Here is a 24047-nt window from a genome sequence, read left to right as displayed (position 1 = left end):
TACATATGGGGCAGTATTATAGTAGTGTAGAGGTTTGTACTCACTCATCTGCAAATGAGGTAGGCACAGGAAATGGTATTGCTGTAATGTCCAGGCAAGTTTATTTAAAGTTTATAAACCGCTCCGGATAGCAAAACAAACCAGAGCCTTTTCTGGCACAAAGTGAAAACAAACTGAAAATGAGTAGTCCATATAATACTGAGGGTCCGCACGCTCAGGTCAGTGCCTTTAGCAATACACACTGGAGGTCTCCACACCTCCAGCCACAGACACTGAATGAGAGACTCCGCCTGCATTTTATCTGCCAAACCACGCCCCTGGGGTTGGGATATGTGAGCATTCATCCCCACCCATCTCTTATGGCCCTAGAGTGGCGAAATAACTCTCTCAGCACTACATGTGTTAGGGCATGCTTCCGAGCTCACATCAGCGCAGCTAATAGTCACGATGACACATATCTCCCTTCAAGGACTCGTCCGGGTTTGCCTGGCCTATGCTCCACATGGAAGTTAAAATTCTGAAGTGCTAGAAACCACCTGGTCACTCGGGCATTGTTCCCTTTCTTCTCCCTCATCCACTTCAGTGGGGCATGGTCGGACACTAGTCTGAACCTCCTGCCTAAGAGATAATACCTTTGAGATTCCAATGCCCACTTGATGGCTAAACATTCCTTCTCCACTATGAAATAGTTTTTCTCGAAAGATGACAACTTCTGGCTAAGATACATTATGGGGTGCTCTATGTTTTCTTTTTTCTTTGTACATAGGGGGCAGTATTATGGTAGTTATATTCTTCTACATAGGGCAGTATTATAGTAGTTATATTCCTGTACATAGGGACAGCAATATAGTAGTTATCTTCCTGTACATAGAGGCAGTATTTAGGTAGTTACAGTATATCCCTGTACATAGGGAGCAGTATTATAGTAGCTATATTCTTGTACATATGAGCACTATTATAGCAGTTATAAATGTGTACATAGGGGCAGTATTATAGTAGTTATATTCCTGTACATAGGGGTAGTATCACAGTAGTTATAATCGTGTAGATAGGGGCAGTATTATAGTAGATAGGTTGTGCATAGAGGGGACATTATTATAGTAGTTATATTCTTGTACATAGGGGCAGTATTATAGTAGATATATTCTTGTACATAGGGGGAAGTATTATAGTAGTTATATTCTTGTACATAGGGACAGTATTATAGTAGTTATATTCTTGTACGTATGGAGCAGTTTTATAGTAGTTATATTCTTGTACATAGGGACAGTATTATAGTAGTTATATTCTTGTACATAGGGACAGTGTTATAGTAGTGATATTCTTGTACATAGGGGCAGTATTATAGTAGTTATATTCTTGTACATAGGGGGCAGTATTATAGTAGTTATATTCCTGTACATAGGGGACAGTATTATAGTAGTTATATTCTTGTACATAGGGACAGTATTATAGTAGTTATATTCTTGTACATAGGGGCAGTATTATAGTTGTTATATTCTTGTACATAGGGACAGTATTATAGTAGTTATATTCTTGAACATAGGGGCAGTATTATAGTAGTTATATTCTTGTACATAGGGGGCAGTATTATAGTAGTTATATTCCTGTACATAGGGGACAGTATTATAGTAGTTATATTCTTGTACATAGGAGCAGTATTATAGTAGTTATATTCTTGTACATAGGGGCAGTGTTATAGTAGTTATATTCTTCTACATAGAGGGGACAGTATAGTAGTTTTAGTCTTTTTAATACGATCCAAGATAATAGTACTGTAGATATATTTTTGCCAATAATTGTTAAATGGGCTTAAAAAGTGACCACTTCTATGATCCACAGATCACACAAACCTGTAATTATTTTCATCGCTCACTTCTGTTTGAATAAAGTATCATTTTCATTTTTTTGGCTTTGCTTCGGCCTTTTGTACTCAGTACATTTGGTGGTGGGTCCCCTTTGGGCTGTGCACCTTTATCTACTCAGCTTTCCACAGGCACGTGTTAAACACAGTCCAGCACATGTCCTGCTTTGCCATCCAGATTGGGTACATCTTGTCGCACTGGGATGGCTTTTACACTTTTTTTATAAAAAAAAAAAAAGTCAACTAAGTACCCGATTTTCTTTTGCATGTGTTACTATTTATTTTCTTATTGCAGTGCTTTTATGCAATGTTTTTATTCTCGATGATAAAAACCATTTAATGTGTATGGGGATGTCCCAACTCTTCGAAGGTAGATTTGGAGGAAAGAAGGACATGTTTGATTTCAATGTGGCTGTCCTTATGTTCTCAACGGAGAGAAACTACTGCCAATGGATTCTGGAACCAGCCTATTCCCCTCTTCCCAGTGATGACAAAAATGTATAGGGCGAGGTCAATAGGAATCACTGTCAACCGAATAAGATTTAGCTGCCTGCTATTTAAGGTGTATCGCCACCTAAAATCTGTGCTCTATCCTGAATAATGATGGGAGTGACATTAAATGGAGTGTAGTCGAGCTGTAACGTAATTCCTCCATCTAAATGTCCCCAGCAAAACAGGCTATAAATGGTGCTTATGGTCAGTGTGGGAGGACTGAGGACTTTATAGCCGTATACCTATGTTAAAATGTTGTTAACAGACAATATTACACATATAGGTCATTGGGTAAGATCTGTTTTGCATCCACGGAATAGTATTCTGGTATTTACAGATTAAGTGATGATTTATAGCAGTGGGTGAGATCCTGAGTCATGCTATAATCATAATCTTTATGTTGGCTGCTCTCAAAAGTTCCACAGAAGCTGACTGACTCCCTCTAGAAGTGGGAGTATCTATATTTGGCAGTGAATCTAGGATTTAATACCATTTTCAACCTTTAAACTCATTTTAAAACTTAGCCCTTTAAATGTCCTCATCCATTACCGGATTCAATGAATATTATGCAAAAATGTCAATATAGTCAATGAATATTCTGATTTACCACTAGTGAGGTCACTGCCTCATCTGCCATGATGTCACTGCAACCACAACGATGATGTCACTTTATGTGATATGCTTACCCAATCAAGACTGTATACTGATTCACACAGTACCCCAAGACTGGACTTTATTAACTATGCTATCCAACATGTATATTCCCTTTCTGAATACAGTCTGCCCTTCCACAGACGACGGCAGGGATCCAGGATATCTTGAAATTCATTGGCCCTGTTGCAAAAACCGTAACAAAGCACCTAAAAAACACATGTAAGTAAAGCAACTGATACCACATTAAAGGGGTTATCCAGGATTCTATTAATTTTTTTACTGTGTGCCTAAGAACTTACAGGCAGATAGCTGTGACTGGTGCCGATCCCTGCACCACTCCTGTCGGCGATTCTGCGAATTCCAATGTCGTCACATTGACAGCAATGGCTTCTCTCCCGCTCTGTTCACGGGGCATGACTGGCGGTATCATACTGAGTGACAGCCGGCTCCCTGCTACCTAACTGCGGAGAGCCAGCTGTCAATCAGCATGACGTCCTAAGTCACTCCCTGTCGACAGAGCAGCCCAGAACAAGAAGTGCTGTTCTGTTGACCAGGAGAAGCTGAATCACCAGCAGCAGGAGTGGTCGGTGACTACTCTGAGTCAGCACCAGGTAGAACAGGCAGGTTATTTTTTTGGCTTATAGTAAAAAATAAATAGATAACTAAATAAATTTAGTCCTGGATAACCTCTTTCAGGAGCAGAAGGACTTTTTAGTCTTGGTTGAGACTGCCCCCTTTAGTACCTATTGACATGTTGGGTTTTTGAACGCTTTTTCTACATGCTTTTTCAAGGGTAAAAAAATGTACCAGCAAAGTGAGTGTGATTTCTGAAATGTCATGCTCAGGATTGTTCACAGAATAATATTCCTGATCAAAACCGGACTCCTTTCGCAGGAAATCCGCTCTCGTTTTTTTCACATTTTTTTCCAGAGCTTCCCAATACAATAACAAAACTGCAGATTTTCCGCAAAATTAATGAACATGCTGTGTTTTTTTCCGCGGTGTTTTTTTTGCGGAAAAAAACGCAACATGGGCACAAAAATTGCAAATGCATTAAAATAATGGGATGCTTAATGTAAGCGTTTTTTTAAGCGTTTTTGCAGCAGAACATCACCACAAGAATGCTAAAAAAATGCTAAAAATCTGTGGGCACATAGCCTTAATCTTCAACATTTCAAATCTCAGCGTTTTTGTAGAGAAAAAAATAATGCAAGTAAAAAATGAGCCAAAAGCACACATAAAACCTTGTCAAAAACAAGTGGATCGCCCCCGTAGGGCAGTGGGGTACTCGGACCTGGGCTCTTCTGTAGTCAATTGGGATGTCACGGTGGATGAGCCGGTCCGTGGCCCTCGGGAGGTCCGTTGATGAAATGGGGGGAAGGTCTTTAAAGGGAGATTGTTCGTGACGCCACCTGTGGTATTTGGTCAGGGTGACCGATGCTGCTTAGGGGTCCACTGGGGTGATGTTATGGCAGCTAGATGGTATACCTTCCCACAGGTGAAGTATGTCCCCAGGGCTTACCAAAGTGTAGATGATGGATGGTGTGAGTCGCAGTGAATAACGAGGACACAAGGTTGCAGTCTCTTTACCTTTTACTGAAGGTTCAGCATCCACAGTCCAGAGCAGGGACCACAGGGTAGGCAGAGTCCAGCCGGTCTGAAGGCAAATCCAGAGTCCCCTTGTCCAGGAGGAATTCAATAGCCTTCCCCTTGCGCACAGTAACATAGTAGGTCCCTACTTCCATAAGCTACAATAAGGTCCTCACTGTTGTTACTTCTCTCTCTGTCCCCCAGATGATACAGATAGGACAAAACCTATGACAGATGGCCTGAGGCTTGTTTATAGGGACCCTAGAGACGCCCCGACCCCCACAAGTTGCCACTGTGTCTTCTTAGGTATAAAGGTCGGACAGCCAACTTGGACTGCCAGTCTCTGAAGTAACGGCATAGAGCTCTTTACTCCCTCGGTATTCTGGCCACCGGATCTCCACTTCAGATGGAGGCAGCCTGCTTCTAGCTGGTCTCCCACTGATGTTTCACTCTTGTTGCTATGACTTCTTTTCTCACTCACTACAGCACAATTCCTTTCTTGTCCTTTCTTAGGATGCTGCCGCATGGGTTGCAGGCGCAGCTCCGTGTCCTTCTTTCCTTCCTCCTCAGACTTCAGTCTGGATCTGAACAGGGATCACGCCAGCCAGCTCCACAGGGAGACCTTTCCTCGTCGGTCCCCAGCCAGGAACTCTCCTCTCCTCCTTCTGATACTCACTAACTTCCTAACCAACCCTCCAGTTTTACCCTATGTGAGGAGTGGCCTAATAGATAGAACCCTTAGCTCCCCCTGGTGGACTGGCGTGTGAAGTGTGTGTGTGTGGCTGTGATACCTGGACAGTAGATTTCCTTCATTGCCTTCAGACATAACATCACTCCCCCTGATGGAAGAATAACATTACTGCAACGAACCAGGATTCTGGTGCGCTGCACAAGCGTATTTTTCACAGAGTATTTCCTGCCAACACTCTGGTGGAGAAAAAATCTGCTGCAAAAACTCAATGTGTGCACATAGCCCTTGCAAAGATGGAGTCCTATGACTCCAGAATATGTCAAAATGTGACTGTTTGTCTGCAGTCTCCAATATCATGTCCGTTCTCTATCTGAAACTCAACCTTTCCAAAACTGAACTTCTTCTGCTCCCGCTGTCTAATAACCTCCCTCAATCTGACATCTCCCTCTCCGTGGGTGGCTGCCCATTCATTATAGGATCCAATTCAAACTGCTTGTTCTCACCCACAAAGCACTCCACAGTGCGGCACCCCCCTTACATCTCATTTCTATTTATCGGCCTACCTGCTTGTTACGCTCTGTAAAAGACTTTCAACTAGCCTCTGCAATAATCCGTACCTCCCACTCCGACTCCAAGACTTCTACCATGCTACGCCAATCCACTGGAATGCTCTACCCCAAGAAATTATGACTATCCACAACTTGCACAATTTTAGGCACGCCCTCAAAACACATCTGTTCAGAACAGCCTATCACGTTCCCTAATCAAAGTCGATCATCATTGTAAATACACACCAGTACTTTTGTGTCTCTAACCACCTCATTGTAGATTGTAAGCTCTCATGAGCAGGGTTGTCTTATTTAGCTTTAACCCCTTCCTGAAATGCGCCGTACTAGTACTGCTCTGCGGGAACTGAGTTCCCGCAAACCGCAGTACTAGTATGGCGGCACGATCGCGCGGCCTCACAGTAAGCGCTGCGGCGATCGCATGCGGGTGTCAGCTGTATATGACAGCTGACACCCTGCAGCAATGCCCACGATCAGGGAATTTAACCCCTCTGATGCCGCTCTCAATAGTGACAGCGACATAGAGGGACATCGCGCAGGGACGAGGGCTCCCTGCGCTCTCCCATAGGAACAACGCGATACGATCGCGTTGTTCCGGTGATCCGGAAGGAGTCCCCGGATCCAAGATGGCCATGGGACTACTTCCGGGTCATGAAGTGAGGTGGCTAGCCAGCGCCTGGCCGGAAAGCCTCCTGCACAGCCTGTCAGATCGCTAATCAGACCCTGTCAGATCGCTAATCTGACACAGTGCTATGCACAGTGTCAAATCAGCGATCTGATCTAATATAGTGATGTACCACCATGGGACAAAGTTAGAAAGTAAAAAAAAAAAAAAATAGAACGTACAAAAAAAAAAATCCCCAAATTAAGAAAAAATTTTTTTTCCCAATAAATCCATTTATTTATGTAAATAAAAAATAAACAATAAAAGTACACATATTTAGTATCACCGAGTCCGTAACGACCCGCTCTATAAAACTTTCCCACTAGTTAACCTCTTCAGTGAACACTGCAAAAAAAATAAATAAAAAACGAGGCAAAAAACAACGCTTTATTATCATACCAGCGAACAAAAAGTGGAATAACACGCAATCAAAAAGACGGATATAAATAAACATGGAACCGCTGAAAACGCCAACTCATCCCGCAAAAAACAAGACCTGACATAACTCTGTGGGCCAAAATATGGATAAATTATAGCTCTTAAAATGTGGTGATACAAAAACTATTTTTTGCAATAAAAAGCGTCTTTTAGTGTGTGACGGCTGCTGATCATAAAAATCCGCCAAAAAAACGCTATAAAAGTAAATCAAACCCTGCTTCATCACCCCTTTAGTTAGGGAAAAATAATAACATTTTAAAAAATGTATTTATTTCCATTTTCCCATTAGGGTTAGGGCTAGGGTTAGGGTTAGGGATAGGGTTAGGGCTAGGGTTGGGGTTAGGGTTGGGGTTAGGGTTGGGGTTAGGGTTGGGGCTAAAGTTAGGGTTGGGGTTAGGGTTGGGGCTAAAGTTAGGGTTGGGGTTAGGGTTAGGGTTGGGGCAAAAATTAGGGTTGGGGCTAAAGTTAGGGTTTGGATTGCATTTACGGTTGGGATAAGGGTTGGGATTAGGGTTAGGGGGTGTGGTTAGGGTTAAGGTTGGGATTAGGGTTAAGGGTGTGTTTGGGTTTCAGTTAGAATTGGGGGGTTTCCACTGTTTAGGCACATCAGGGGCTCTCCAAACGTGACATGGCGTCCGATCTTAATTCCAGCCAATTCTGCGTTGAAAAACTAAAACAGTGCTCCTTCCCTTCCGAGCTCTCCCGTGCGCCCAAACAGGGGTTTACCCCCACATATGGAGTATCAGCGTACTCAGGACAAATTGGACAACAAATTTTGCGGTCCAATTTCCCCTGTTACCCTTGGGAAAATACAAAACCGGGGGCTAAAAAATCATTTTTGTGAAAAAAAAGGATTTTTTATTTTCACGGCTCTGCGTTATAAACTGTAGTGAAACACTTGGGGGTTCAAAGTTTTCACAACACATCTAGGTAAGTTCCTTGGGGGGTCAAGTTTCCAATATGGGGTCACTTGTGGGGAGTTTCTACTGTTTAGGTACATCAGGGGCTCTGCAAATGCAACGTGACGCCTGCAGACCAATCCATCTAAGTCTGCATTCCAAACGGCGCTCCTATCCTTCTGAGCTCTACCGTGCACCCAAACAGTGGTTCCCCCCACATATGGGGTATCAGCATACTCAGGACAAATTGGACAACAACCTTTGGGGTCCAATTTGTCCTTTTACCCTTGGGAAAATAAAAATTGGGGGCTAAAATATCATTTTCGTGGAAGAAAATATATTTTTTATTTTCACGGCTCTGCGCTCTAAACTTTAGCAAAACAATTGGGGGTTCAAAGTTCTTATAACACATCTAGATAAGTTCCTTGGGGCGTCTAGTTTCCAATATGGGGTCACTTGTGGGGGGTTTCTACTGTTTAGGTACATCAGGGGCTCTGCAAATGCAACGCGATGCCTGCAGACCAATCCATCTAAGTCTGCATTCTGAGCTCTGCCGTGCGCCCAAATAGTGGTTCCCCCCCACGTATGGGGTATCAGCATACTCAGGAGAAATTGGACAACAACTTTAGTGGACCAATTTCTCCTGTTCCCCTTGGTGAAAAAAATTGCGGGCTAAAGTTCATTTTGTGGAAAGAAAAAATGATTTTTTAATTTTCATGGCTCTGCATTCTAAACTTTAGTGAAACAATTGGGGGTTAAAAGTGCTCTCCACACATCTAGATAAGTTCCTTAGGGGGTCTTCTTTCCAAAATGGGGTCACTTGTGGGGGGTTTCCACTGTTTAGGCACATCAGGGGCTCTCCAAACGCGACATGGTTTCCGATCTCAGTTCCAGCCAATTTTGCATTGAAAAGTCAAACAGCACTACTTCCCTTCCGAGCTCTGCTGTGCGCCCAAACAGTGGTTTGCCCCCACACATGGGGTATCAGCGTACTCAGGACAAATTGCTCAACAACTTTTAGGGTCCAATTTGTCCTGTTACCCTTGGGAAAATAAAAAAATTGGGGCGAAAAAATAATTTATTGTGAAAAAAATATGATTTTTTTTACGGCTCTACATTATAAACTTCTGTGAAGCACTTGGAGGTTCAAAGGGCTCACCACACATCTATTTTAGTTCCTTAGGGGGTCTACTTTCCAAAATGGTGTCACTTGTGGGGTGTTTCCACTGTTTAGGCACATCAGGGGCTCTCCAAACGTGACATGGTGTCCGATCTCAATTCCAACAAATTTTGCAAAGTCAAATGGCGCTCCTTCCCTTCCGAGCTCTGCCATGTGCCCAAACAATGGTTTACCCCAACATATGGGGTATCGGCGTACTCAGGACAAAATGTACAACGACTTTTGTGGTCCAATTTCTCCTGTTACCCTTGGTAAAATAAAACAAATTGGATCTGAAGTAAAAATTTTGTGAAAAAAGTTAAATGTTTAATTTTTTTAAACATTCCAAAAATTCCTGTGAAGCACCTGAAGGGTTAATAAACTTTTTAAATGTGGTTTTGAGTACCTTGAGGGGTGCAGTTTTTAGAATGGTGTCTCTTTGGGGCATTTTCTGTCATATGGACCCTTCAAAGTCACTTCAAGCGTGAGGTGGTCCCTAAAAAAAAGGTTTTGCAAATTTTGTTGTAAAAATGAGAAATCGCTGGTCAACTTTAACCCTTATAACTTCCTAACAAAAAAAATGATGTTTCCAAAATTATGCTAAAGTAAAGCAGACATGTGGGTAATGTTATTTATTAACTATTTTGAATGATATGTCTCTCTAATTTAAGGGCATAAAAACTAAAAGTTTAAAAATTGCAAAATGTTCAAAATTTTTGCCAAATTTTCATTTTTTTCACAAATAATCGCAAGTCAAATTGAAGAAATTATACCACTATCATAAAGTACCGTATGTCACGAGAAAACAATCTCAGTATCACCAGGATCCGTTGAAGCGTTTCAGAGTTATGACCTCATAAATTGACAGTGGTCAGAATTGAAAAAAATGGCCTGGTCAGGAAGTTGAAAACAGGCTTCGGGGTGAAGGGGTTAATTATTGTATTATCTTTAACGTTGTTACTTATGACTTGTGTATGAACTGTTTAACTGTAAAGCGCCGCGGAATATGTTGGCGCTATATAAATAAAGATTATTATTGTGTCCACCAGAGATTAATGCCTAATGTGTTATGGTCCAACCTGACTGTACTTCATTACGATTCAATGTGGAGTATGGCTCTGTTTCATGGAGTGATGATTGACAGGCCTGGTACTATTCCTAGCTGCCTTAACGGTGAATAATGAGTTTACAGTTGTGTCCTTGCGTAGAAAGTCTTGTAGTTCGAAGCTGCGGACTCCTGCTGGGCCTCCATGTAAACACATAGCAGAAGTTATGATACTATTCGCTGCGCTTGGTTGCTGCTGCTCGTCTTATTTAGTCAAGCGTTCCCTAAACTGAGCAGCCAGAGAGATGATGGTGAAGAAATCTCCCAACCCATAATTCTGCCTTCTGTAATAGTCATCAGAACATTCTGTACTACATGCTACACATTATTCTTCATTCTATAGGGACAACGAATGATTCAGGAGTATGTTCTGCTCCTCAAATATACCAACTCATGTGCCACAAGCCCTTGGCTATCAAAAGGTGGCCATAAAAAATTGATGAAAAGATGCCCAAAAACATGCATTTTGGCTGGACTGGATGACCTTCAGGTGTAAATTGGGAGTGTTCTAATTCACACTTGAGAGTCAGCCAGAGTAGATGTTGGATGAAAGAACGGTGGGAAATGTTGGATTCCAATATGCCTGATCCATTTGTTTTCATCGAAGACAACCAATATAAGAGGTGTTTAGCAGGTACCAAACAAAAACATTAGGTGAAAGTTAGCTGAACCTAATAATTTTAGTGGACCGGCAAAACATCTGATTTGACCAACCATCAGTGTATGGAGCCTCCTAACCCTATCTTGAGAGTAGGTTCACATAACTGGTTTCTTCACGTCAGAGAAAAATGGTCCAACTTTTCTGATCAGTGGTTGATCACAGTGGCATCAATTTTTCTCCACCTTCTCAGACATCACTCGGATGTTGTCGGAGTGCGGTCCTTTGTTTTTCACGGACTCATAGTCTTGCATTACTGATTTTGATCCGACAGTTGGATCAATATTGAACTTGTCTCAAATTTGTCCACGAACCACTAAATTCAAGGAAGAAATTGGAGATGTACACAGCCCCAAAGAATATTATAGGCATGGGTAGCACTCGTATGAGAAATGATAGAAAATTATATATATTGTATATGTGGGTAGCTGCTCCTGGTATGCAACTACTCACACTAGTTTGGATGTGCCAGTCGTTTTTCTGTCATTTCTATGTTAGCTTACTGACTGAGCACTCCTCCCTTCACCATGTGTTTTTTAATTACATCTAATCACACTTGGTTCCGGCCAACCCATATGTGCAGGCTTTACTGAGAGAGGTGTCCACATTCACCCAGGCATATAGACATTACTATGTAGGGACCCATAAGATTAATGAGACCACCTTGACGATAGTTGATGGGCTGACACTATTTGGCCAAATTCTGTGCAAAGCGTCTCACATATTTTTCCTTATGTTCAAATAGCCATTTTGCTATTCATATGTCATGTATTTTATATTCGACATGCTTTGGCATATATATATATATATATATATATATATATATATATATATATATATATATATATATATATTATCGCTATAGAGTGAATTTGCTCCAAAGAAAATTCTGTGACCATAGCCTAAGTCATTTTAAACTCTCCCATCCAAAACAACTCACTGACTGATGGTCAATTGACTCATTCTACATCCAGCAATAGACAGTGCACCACAAAGGCCATGGAAGGCAAAAGATGCAAACATTTGTCCTAAATGTATCTGTGAACATTAATTGAAGGAGTGGCTTCAGTGATCCCAGTTGATGTTTTACACTCAAATCTTGGGTAAACTGTGTATTCAGTGAAGACAGATTTTCTCATTCCTGAGATAAGAGATGACAGTTAGTGCTTTTATAATTCTATGGAGGAAGGAGGAGGAGCTAGAGGCAGACATTCTGCTGCAAGTTCTCCTAAAACTACAGTTACAGTTCTCCATAGATCTTAATAAGCACCGACTGTCATCTCCTATCACAGTAATGGGAAAATCTGTCTTCATTGCATGTAGATTTTACTAGATGGAGGCCTGATGCTATCAGTAATGTCACGATGGGGGCAAGCTTTGCAGCATTGAGAATCTCCCCCCCCCCATGTGCTCACCCACCTATCCACTCTCTTTCCCCATGTGCTGACTTCTCCCGTCTGTGCTCTCTTCTTTGACCTGTCTACCCCATGTGCTATCCCCCTTGTCTGCTGTCTCTCTCCTTCCTGTGCTGTGTTCTCCCCTCATGTGCTGTCCTGGTTGAGCTGTCTCCCCCTGTGCCCTGTCTCTCTCACCCCTGTGCGCTTTCTCTCTCCCCCATCTGCTGTCTTCTCCTTTCATGTCATCTCTTCTTTGACCTGTGTACCCCATGTGCTCTAGTGTACGATCAGACACAGACAATTTTTAAAATGAACTTTCGTTTGTGCGAAAACCCCTTTAATGTGACTGGCTTCCTCTGTCTGTAGACACATTGCGCATCTGCTGCCATGATCAGCCGAATGATTCACTGTGCCTGCACGGAATTCACGCAGGCGCAGTAAATCAGACTGCCGGCACATACAGTGTGTGTGTATGTGTGTGTGGTGCGACAGTGTTCTGCTGGTGGTACCGCGCAAGAGGCTGGTACCACCAGCAGTTTCCATATTAAGACACCCATCACTTGGGTGTCCCAATATGGCGGTCGGTGAACTTCCGCCGCTTGGAATTCTGGGATCCGGACACATCTGGACGGAACAGGATGTGAAGACATTACAAGGCAAGTATACATTAAGATACGTGAACTGAGAGTAAAAGACTGGTCCAGAAGGAGAAAGAAGCAGATTTCTCTAATAATATATATTACAAAGTTGCTTATTTTCACATTTATTATTCATTTATGGAGAAAAAATTTTTTTAATCTAGATACAAATTTAACTTTTGTATTTCCAACTACAAGACAAGCAAAGTTTGTGCCTTTTGTTATCTCTTAGCTTTGCCATCACTTTTTAGACTTTTTCTCGATAGATTGGATGAAGTTCTTCTATACGTTTTCCCACCCATTGCCCCACTGTGTGACGCCTGGGGTACACAATCTACATTATAATGTGAGTTTTACATTCAGCTGTGATTTGATGCAGTTATTCATGGTTGCTGTTGCCATGGTAGCGAAGCAGTCGGACAAATTATATTGCCAACGTTCCAGCTACACTAAGATTTATATACGTATATATTACCGGCTGATGATTGGATGAGTGCGGGAAAAGTGAATTGCTTGCAATCAAATATTACCAAACCCTTCAAACCGGCTGTCATATGGGTAAAAGAGCAGTGCAGACAACAGTATCCAACATATTATTTGATTTAGTTGGATGGTCATTAAGAGGCATGGGAAAGGAGCTTACAGCACACGTAGGTAAGCGATTATTGGGAGAGAAGCGCCAATCCTGGTAACAACTGACATTACTTAAAGGAGCTATCCAGGATTTATACACTGATGAACTATCTTTCATATTAGTCATCAATATCAAATTGGTGGGGGTCCGACACAAGGCAACTCTACCTATCGGCTGACTGCAAACCCCACAATGGCCAGATGTGAACAGTGTATGGAGAAGGGAACATTAAATCTCCTACTGAACTGGTTTCCGACTCTGCCTGGTGTCATCTTCCTCCCACTTATCTGATACTTATTGGAGGATAGGTCATCAATTTATAAGTCCTCGAAAACCCCATTAAAATGGTTTGAATAAGCTTTCAACTGGAATGAAATGCAGAGTTTCACCTCTTGTCAGCTCCATTTGCACAATGGGTTCAAAACACGGGAAAAAGTTCACCTCCGCTGTGGCTGTGTATGCAAATTGAGAGGAAAAAGACTAGAAGTCTAGTGCCACTTACTGGAAGCAGCATCCTAAAAGTCAATATCGAACCTTAAACTAAACTTTTCATAAAGTTAGGATTAAAGCCAAGCCAGACTTTCAATATACAGACATGTGTTTCGGGGTGTTGCGCCTTCTAAGTGCAAAGCATGAGATTTGATTTTGAAATCTCTGACTCGGGTCAAAGAGAAAACGATTCTCCTTGAAGAGAGTGACGGCACAGAACCAGTGGTGTGTATGAAAGGGACTGACTGCCTCATTACAAAAGCTAAGCCAGCCCTCTTTTTCAGTCTATGGATTAGTTATGACTGAGAAGGGGGTTGGCTTAGTTATCGAAGTAAAGTAGGTGCTAGTCCCCTTCCTCACGTCAATAGGCAGTGCAGACTAGAAGGAAGCTCAAATTGTAAGTGGATCTGCAAGAACCTAGGATGGGAAGTAAAATCGAGCCATTGGTGAATTTAAAAAAAAAATAAATATTACCTACTGAAAGTAGGGTCATACAATATCATTGTGTTATTAATTAAAATGTAACATTTTTAATTTATATTAAAAACAGCAAAAATGAGTTTCAAAACAGAGATATTAAAAATTATATAAGTTGCAAAAGTATGAATGCAAAAACCCTCAGACATGTTACCAGACACCCATCTACTTTGCTTTAGTTCCCCATCCAAGATTTCACATGATCACTTCACCATACCATATCCAGAATTTCACTACTTCCAAAGAGAATCAAATAGGGAATGCATTGCAGCCCCTTGTGCATGCCTATTACAGAGGAGGATACAGTGCCTCTCGGTTGCACCATACATGTACCGAAACATGTATCATAGAATCATAGTTGGAAGGGACTGCCAGGGTCATTGTGTCCAGCCGCCTGCTCAAGGCAGGATTCACAAACCATCTCAGACAGATGTCTGTCCATGTAAGTGCTTAGAGACACATAATATGGTCCTCTAAGGACTTGAAAGTTTAGCACTGTATAGGGTCAGAGTGTATAGTGTCATGCGCCGAGGGTTACCAGGTTATGAACCAACGTATAGACTAATCTGTCTACAGTTTTAGCTCAATTGGCAAACAAGCAAGTCACAACTAAGAAATCTACCACTATGCAAGTCATCTCAACATTACATGTACACGCAAAAAAATACACCTCACAGTAATACCACTATGCATTTCATCAACATGAATGTCATGTCAATTTCACAACTGGTAGGAGCATTTTATTGGAATAATTACACAATTTGGCATTCTATAGCTAGAAACATTGAATGTCTTACCTAATAATGACGTACATTACGGCACAGTTGCCCACCAGGCCCACCACACAGACAATCAGATACACCACGACGATGGTGACTTGGATACCCAGTGGTAGAAACCTGTCTCCTGTCCCATTGAAGAAACTGCCATTTAGGCTGGAATTGAGTAAGAACGCTCTGAGGAAGGCAGCCTCGTAGGGCAAGTCCGGCAGAGGGAAATCCATCTGTCAGCAGAGACCTGAGGGGCAGAAGAAGACAAGTTCAAATGGAGACCAGTAAGCCACATCCACCGTGCTTTGGTTAGAAGTTTTACATATGACCCACCAGGAGGCACCAGAAGGTGATCCTGTCACTGCACTGAGCTCAGAATCTAATGCATTATACATGGAAGAGCAGAGCAATAAAACATCTTACCTGAGAATCTGCTGAGCCATAAAATAAAATGTCACTGAGCACATGGTCTGAACACATCCCCTGACGCCAGCTTTCTAGCCATTTACACTTAGAATATGGTCGCACTCGAGCCAGCTTGTCGGGACATTGGGCACCGAGGGCTCCTTGAATTTTTAGAGTGTATAGTACATGATCAAGAGCTTAATGACCAAAGCTCCATGACTACAAGATTGTAATGATGCCATTCACATCCAGGATCTGTTTACCTTTATTAATCAATCCCTACAATTCATTCCAGTTCATGGTTATAAGTAAACATTTACAAAAGGAGACGATATAAAATGTTAATATGTAATATAAAATGTAAATGAGCAAATTAGAATGAAACTCAAGATAAAGAACATTCAGCTACTAGGTACCTATGGGGTCATGAATTTGCATTGTGCCATTATTACAAGGACGACAGCTCACGTGGTTCATGATTTTTGAGCAAAGCAAAAATGTTCTTTACTTTACTTTAGTTGTTAACCTTTTTTTCTTTTTTCAACAATAAATTTTTATTGAAAATTTGCGATTTACATATGGTGCATTAATAAAGTATCATTACAAAGCTGTAACTATAACATATGCACAAATGCATGTAAACAAGTAGTATGCAATCCTATATACTAACAACAATGGGGGGTAGGGGGAGGAGGGAGTAAGAAAAGGGGGGAAAAGAAAAAAGTGTGGGGGGGGGGGGGGGAAGGAAGGGGGAAAGGGGGCCGGGGGTAAAATCACTTTGTGCGTGATAATTGCGGAAAGTCATTCTGAGTCCGATGGTTCAGTGTTAGTTAAGTAAAATGTAGGTACGGCAAAGGGAGTGTGATTAGTACATTCTGCCCAGGGATGCCATACTTTCTCAAATTTACCCACTTTGTCCATGAGAATAGCTGACAGTTTTTCATTGACCATGTACCAGGAGAGGTGTGTTTTAACTGCGGAGAAGTCTATGGTTGGTTTTTTCCAAGCCAAAGCTATAGTTTGCTTGGTTGCTAAAAATATGAATGATATAAGAGCCTGGGTATGTTTGGGAATGTTGGAGATACTTTTATTGAGTAGGGCTTCCCAAGGGTTTTTTCTGAGATTTATATTTGTGACAGAGAACACTAAATGGTAGATTCTGATCCATAGTCTCCTGACAGTTGGGCATAGCCACCAGATATGGAACATGTCTCCAATAGAGTTACAACCTCTAAAGCAGTTTGGGGAGTAGTTGGCAACTGCCTTGGCCACTCTAGCTGGGGTCAGATACCAACAGGTCAGCACTTTATAGTTGGTTTCCAGCATGAGGGTATTTAGTATTCCTCCAGTGGAGGAGGACCATATTTGGGACCACTCTGAGTCAGACAGGCTAGACCCAATATCGGACTCCCAGTGAGAGGTATATTTCAAGCAGTTTCTATGTGAGGGGGAGTTTAATTGTGAGTAAAGGAGAGATATAGTACCTGAGGCGTGGGGGCTTTGACGACACCTTTGTTCGAATGAGGTAAAGGAGTATGGAGGGCTAGAATTTTTCAATAAAGAGCTGACAAAGTTTTTTAGTTGTAAGTATCTAAATATCTCTCCAGGGGGGAAACCGTGTTTTTCTTTAAGGGCCGGGAATGGGATAATCCCGTCCACATTGAAGAGATGGTGAACTCTAGTTATCCCCGCTTCAACCCACTTTTGGAAGTATCTAAGGGATCTCATGCCTGGGGGGAATAGGTTGTTGTCCCATAGTGGAGCGAGGGGCAAAAAGGGTGAAATTAGCTTTGAAGAATATTTATGCGAGTCCCAGATTGCAAGAGAGTGTTTTATAATGGGGTTCGAGATATGTTTGTGTTGGGTTGGGAGAATCCATAAAATTGTATCTATGGTGTCGGGTTGTAGCTCGGAGGCCTCTAAGGATAGCCATAATGGAGGTTCAGTGTAGGCATGGTATAGGGTCAGTTGGCCCAACTGGGCGGCACGGTAATACTTAGAAAGGTTAGGAACACCCAAGCCCCCTTTCAGGCGGTGGCGGTAGAGGGTGGCTTTATTTACTCTGGGGAGACCTCCTCTCCAAACAAAAGTATCTATTGATCTTCGGGCCATTTTAAGGAAGTGCGAAGGGATAGGGATTGGCAGGACACGGAATAGATAAAGTAGCTTGGGGAGAATCGACATCTTTAAGGCGCGCACTCGGCCTAGCCATGAGAGGTGCAGCTTCTCCCAAGATTGAAGCAGAAGGCGAAGTTTACGGAGCATAGGTGGATAATTGGCCGTGTAGAGGGAGTCTAAATTAGCCGTCAGTTTTACTCCTAAATAGCCCAAATATTTAGTAACCCACTGGAATGGAAAATCTTTTTGGAGTTGTGTTATAGTTGATTGCGGGAGGTATACATTCATTGCGTAAGATTTGGCAGTATTTATTTGCAGAGCGGATATAGATTAAAAATCTTGTAAGGTTTGAATAAGGGCCGGTAAGGACGTCTGAGGGGACGATAGAAGGAGTAGAATATCATCTGCAAACATAAATAGCTTGTGTGGGACTGTTGCCACCTCTACGCCCTGTATTTTGGAGTTGAGACACAGCTGGATAGCCAGTGGTTCGAGCGCTAGGAGAAACAATAGGGGTGAGAGGGGACAACCCTGTCGGGTACCTCTGCTTATTGGGAAGAGTGTAGAGGAGAAGCCGCTGTAGCGCATGTAGGCGGAAGGGGAAATATAGAGAGCATGGATCCAGGAGAGGAAGTGGTCCGGAAACTTCCATCTCTGCAGCACCGCAAACAGGTAAGGCCACGACACAGAGTCAAAGGTTTTTTTGATGTCTAATGACAGTAACATGCTTGATATGTTGCGATGCTTACAGAGATGTAGTAAGTAAGAGACCCTCCGTATGTTGTCTGAGGCCTGTCGGCGCGGGATGAAGCCTACTTGATCTTTGTGTATTAATGCACCTAAGCCTTAATTCAACCTTTGAGATAGGATTTTAGCCAGTTTTTTAAGGTCTATGTTAACTAGAGATATTGGTCTATAATTGGACCAAAATAAGTGGTCTGGATTGGGCTCAGGTATCATAGATATTGCAGCCATTAATGAGCCTGTGCCTGGTTTATTACCATCTCTCAGGGAGTTGAAATAATTAGTGAGGTGTGGGGTCAGTGCCTGGGCATATTTTTTTATAGTAAAGGGCCGTAAACCCATCAGGGCCTGTTTTTTGTTAATTTTCAAATTTTTAATGGCTATCTCGATTTCATTAGGGGTTATGACTTGGTCATGAAGTTCGACCATATCAGAACTAAGGGCTGGGAGGGGGACAGAGTCTAAAAAGTTCTCCACGGTATCTATATTTGTGGTAGATGGGGCGTTATACAGCTGTTTTAGTTTTTGCTGGAAAATATGAATATTTTGCTGCGGGTTAGTTGTTACACCTGTGGATGTGCGCAAGCATATGGGGGTCTAGGTAGTGGGTTGCATTTTAAGCGGCGAGCGAGGTTAGAATTATTTTTATTATTAAGGGCGTAGAAGCGTTGCTGTGACCAACGTATAGCACGGTTGGCGTTCTCAGAGAGGTGAAGGTCTAGTTCTGTCCGAGCGTGGAGGTTTCGATATGTGGTGGGTGAAGGTGTGGTTTTCATCTGGGACTCCAAAGCTGACACCCTGCTCTCCAAATCGAGTATTTTCGCATTTCTACCTTTTTTCTTGCGAGAGGCTTCTAGGATGCAGAGACCTCTAAGTACTGCTTTGTGTGCTTCACATAAGGAAATCGGCGAAGAGGCTGATTGTTTGTTCAAAGAGAAATATTCATCGATATGATTTTTCAATTTTTGGGCGATTTCAGGATAGGAGAGCAGTGAATCATTAAGGGTCCAGTTGAATGAGTGGGGCCGCGGGTGGAGTGTTGAGCATGTGATTAGATTTGGGGAATGGTCCGACCAGGGAGTAGATTGGATTGAGACATTTGATACATTTGGGATAAAGGAAGGATGAACCAGAATATGATCAATTCTGGTGTACACTAGGTGGCGTGCGGAGAAAAAGGTGAAGTCTCTTTCAGTGGGGTGAAGTTCCCTCCATAGGTCTATCCAGTGGTATTGGGAAAGGAGTTTGTTGAGGGCGGCTGAGTCTGCAGAAGGGTATGGTGGCGGAGGAGTAGATGAGTGGGGGGCTTAAGGATTTGTCTAGGCTAGCTTTAAGTACACAATGGGAATCTCCGCATAAGATTGTGGTGCCTTGGGCATGCTCTGAAATCAATTCTAGTAGTTGAGAAAAGAAGGCGGCTTGGTGGGTATTAGGGGCATAGTAGGAAACAAAGGTCACCAGTTCGTCAGTTATTGTGCCCATCACCATGATATAGCGACCTTCCTTATCAGCTACTGAAGATTTAAAAACAAATGGGACAGATTTCTTGAAACAGATAGCTACGCCTTTAGTTTTGTTTGGGGCGTTTGCTGTATAGAAAAGCGGGTAAGACAAAAATCTAGGGCAAGATTTAGTTGAGAAATGCGTTTCTTGAAGACATACCACATCGGCCTGCTGGGATCTATAGTAGCGGAAGGCCTTGGTGCGTTTATGTGGGGAGTTAAGTCCCCTCACATTGTGCGATATGATTTTGAGTGGCATTTCAGAAAGTTGCGTGATTTGCTTGTGGTTATCGTTGATTGTGGTTTATCAGTAGGAATAGAGGAGGTATTGCAGAATGAACTGTGCAGGTAGTTTGGGCCCGGGTAAGTGGTTGGGTTGGGAAATATGGTAGATTGAAAGCTGTTTATAGTTTGCGTAGGGTGAGAAAGCCTGTTGAGGGGAAAGGGGTGACTGTAATGTTGGCTAAGCACTATGTGCTGAGCGGCAGTGTGTGAGGACACTGTGGGGTCATAAAGGTCTGCCAGGGGCAGCACAAGAAAGAAAAACTTTATGTGATCGTAACGGAATACGGAAATGTAGTCAAGTACGTGATAAAGTCGAACTGGGGGTCTGATTCAACTTTCAAGGGGGTGTTCAACGATGTTCTATCTTATCAACCTATTGTAGCGGCTAGTAACTAGAGGGCATAGGTCGGGTTACGAAAGATAACTACTACGACCAATAGCATAACTAACTGAAGCCGTTATATAACTTTGTGTTGTATTTGAAACATTGTGGTAGAATGGAATGTATGTAACCTGTCGCTAGAACTTAACAATCAATAGGCAAAAAAGAGGGGAAAAAAAACACTATATTAGCTTATGGGTTGAACATATTCACATGTTTGTAGTGAAGATCAAGTCAGGAGGTAGATTCACTCCAGTCCAGGGTTTCAGTAGACGTAAAAGGCGCAGTAGTATCCGATGAGGGAATGTTAGAGTTGTGCAGTTCAGGAACTTCTGCGAAAATAAACTGAAAAACATATATAACCATGTCATCTTGGAACTGTAGGAGTGTCAGGCAGAGTTGCCTGTATGGTATCAGAGGCCCAGAATAAAGCCAGCGGTTGCATTGCTCATCACGGGGGATCAGGTGGAGCTCGTGGTCGAGATCGGCGACTCTCTGGCCGAGGCTGAGAGGAAGCAAGCAGGGGGGGTAAAGAGGGATCCATGAGTTGTAGTTTGGCCAAGCAATAACTCGCTCCTTTGGGGGAGAGAACTGTGTGAGTCATATCAAGGTGGGAGAATATCAGTTTAAAGGGGAATCCCCAGCGACATTTGATGTTATTAGATCGTACAATCTCCAGGTATGGCTTCATAGCTCGTCGCTTGGCGATGGTGGTAGGGGCCAGGTCTGAGAACAGCTCGTATGGGTGACCTTGGAATGATAGCGGTGCAGATTTTCTTGCCGCTTGTAGGAGCTGTTCTTTAGTTTTGTAAAAGTGCATTTTAAGGATGATGTCTCGCGGCGGACCATCTGCCTTACGCCTACTCAAGGCTCTGTGGATGCGGTCTGTTGTGAATTCTGTGATCAAGCTCCCTCCTGTGGTCACAAGTGGTACTGCGGCTTCTGAGTTTCCTTCCTCAGGTGATGAGGTTAAGTCGTTAGGTGCTGCTCTATTTAACTCCACCTAGTGCTTTGATCCTGGCCTCCAGTCAATGTTCTAGTATTGGTCTTGCTTCCTCCTGGATCGTTCCTGTGGCCTGTCTGCTCAGCATAAGCTAAGTTCTGCTTGTGTTACTTTTGTTGCTATATTTTCTGTCCAGCTTGCTTTTTTGGTTTTGCTTGCTTGCTGGAAGCTCTGAGACGCAGAGGGAGCACCTCTGTACCGTTAGTCGGTGCGGAGGGTCTTTTTGCCCCTCTGCGTGGTTGTTTGTAGGTTTTTGTGTTGACCGCAAAGCTATCTTTCCTATCCTCGGTCTATTCAGTAAGTCGGGCCTCACTTTGCTAAATCTATTTCATCTCTGTGTTTGTATTTTCATCTTAACTCACAGTCATTATATGTGGGGGGCTGCCTTTTCCTTTGGGGAATTTCTCTGAGGCAAGGTAGGCTTATTTTTCTATCTTCAGGACTAGATAGTTTCTCAGGCTGTGCCGAGTTGCATAGGGAGCGTTAGGCGCAATCCACGACTACCTCTAGTGTGGTTTGATAGGTTTAGGGATTGCGGTCAGCAGAGTTTCCACATCTCAGAGCTCGTCCTATGTTTTGTGGTTTTTGTCAGGTCACTTGTGTGCTCTGAACTTCAAGGTCCATTGTGGTTCTGAATTACCTATTCTTAACAGTACTGGAGGCCCAAAGTACTATGCTTCTCAATAGAGGGAAAAAAGAAGTTCTGAGACCATTTTTTTTTCTTTGCACTGTGTTTTGCCTTTTTTTCCCCTAGACATTTGGGTGGTTCAGGACACAGGTGTGGTGATGGACATTAAAGGTCTGTCTTCATGTGTGGATCTTCTCACTGCAAGAGTACAAAATATTCAAGACTTTGTGGCTCAGAATTCTATGTTAGAACCAAGAATTCCTATTCCTGATTTGTTTTCTGGAGATAGAGCTAAATTTTTGAGTTTCAAAAATAATTGCAAACTGTTTCTGGCGTTGAAACCTCGCTCCTCCGGTGACCCAGTTCAACAAGTTAAGATCATTATTTCTTTATTACGTGGCGACCCTCAAGACTGGGCATTTTCCCTTGCGCCAGGAGATCCTGCATTATGTAATATTGATGCGTTTTTTCTGGCGCTCGGATTACTGTACGATGAACCTAATTCAGTGGATCAGGCAGAGAAAAATTTGCTGGCTCTGTGTCAGGGTCAGGATGAGATAGAGATTTATTGTCAGAAGTTTAGAAAGTGGTCTGTGCTCACTCAATGGAATGAATGTGCTTTGGCAGCAATCTTCAGAAAGGGTCTCTCTGAAGCCCTTAAGGATGTCATGGTGGGATTTCCTATGGCTGCTGGTCTGAATGAGTCTATGTCTTTGGCCATTCAGATTGGTCGACGCTTGCGTGAGCGTAAATCTGTGCACCATTTGGCGGTATTATCTAAGCATAAACCTGAGCCTATGCAGTGCGATAGGACTTTGACCAGAGCTGAAAGGCGAGAACACAGACGTCAGAATGGGCTGTGTTTCTACTGTGGTGATTCCACTCATGCTATCTCCAATTGTCCTAAGCGCACTAAGCGGTTTGCTAAGTCTGCCACCATTGGTACGGTACAGTCGAAATTTCTTTTGTTCGTTACTTTGATCTGCTCTTTGTCTTCCTATTCTGTCATGGCATTTGTGGATTCAGGCGCTGCCCTGAATTTGATGGACTTGGAGTTTGCTAGGCGCTGTGGGTTTGTCTTGGAGCCCTTGCAGTGTCTTATTCCATTGAGAGGAATTGATGCTACGCCTTTGGCCAAGAATAAGCCTCAGTATTGGACCCAGCTGACCATGTGCATGGCTCCTGCGCACCAGGAGGATATTCGCTTTCTGGTGTTGCAAAATCTGCATGATGTGGTCGTGTTGGGGTTGCCATGGCTACAAGTCCATAACCCAGTATTAGATTGGAAATCAATGTCTGTGTCCAGCTGGGGTTGTCAGGGGGTACATGGTGATGTTCCATTTCTGTCTATCTCATCATCCACCCCTTCTGAGGTCCCAGAGTTCTTGTCTGATTACCGGGATGTATTCGATGAGCCCAAGTCCAATGCCCTACCTCCGCATAGGGATTGTGATTGTGCTATCGAGTTGATTCCTGGTAGTAAGTTTCCTAAGGGTCGACTGTTTAATTTATCTGTACCTGAGCACGCCGCTATGTGGAGTTACGTAAAAGAATCCTTGGAGAAGGGTCATATTCGGCCGTCGTCATCGCCATTGGGAGCAGGGTTCTTTTTTTGTGGCCAAGAAGGATGGTTCGCTGAGGCCTTGTATTGATTACCGCCTTCTAAATAAAATCACGGTCAAATTTCAGTACCCCTTGCTGCTGCTATCTGATTTGTTTGCTCGGATTAAGGGGGCTAGTTGGTTCACCAAGATAGATCTTCGTGGTGCATATAATCTTGTGCGTATTAAACGGG

At 42.8% G+C, this 24047-nt stretch overlaps 1 protein-coding gene across 2 annotated transcripts in view; it reads right to left on the bottom strand.

Moving 5' to 3' along the window:
• Positions 1-24047, bottom strand: part of OPRL1 (opioid related nociceptin receptor 1) — a 159914-nt gene that overhangs the window by 110226 nt on the left and 25641 nt on the right. For both annotated transcript variants that reach the window (XM_069751103.1, XM_069751104.1), the window contains exon 2: positions 15213-15432. In XM_069751103.1, coding sequence (XP_069607204.1) covers positions 15213-15418 — 206 coding nt within the window. In that variant the 5' untranslated portion in view covers positions 15419-15432. The remainder of the gene's footprint in view (positions 1-15212; positions 15433-24047) is intronic.

This window comes from Ranitomeya imitator, chromosome 2, assembly GCF_032444005.1.
Source record: "Ranitomeya imitator isolate aRanImi1 chromosome 2, aRanImi1.pri, whole genome shotgun sequence".
NCBI lineage: Eukaryota > Metazoa > Chordata > Amphibia > Anura > Dendrobatidae > Ranitomeya > Ranitomeya imitator.
This window is presented reverse-complemented; position numbering and strand designations above follow the sequence as displayed.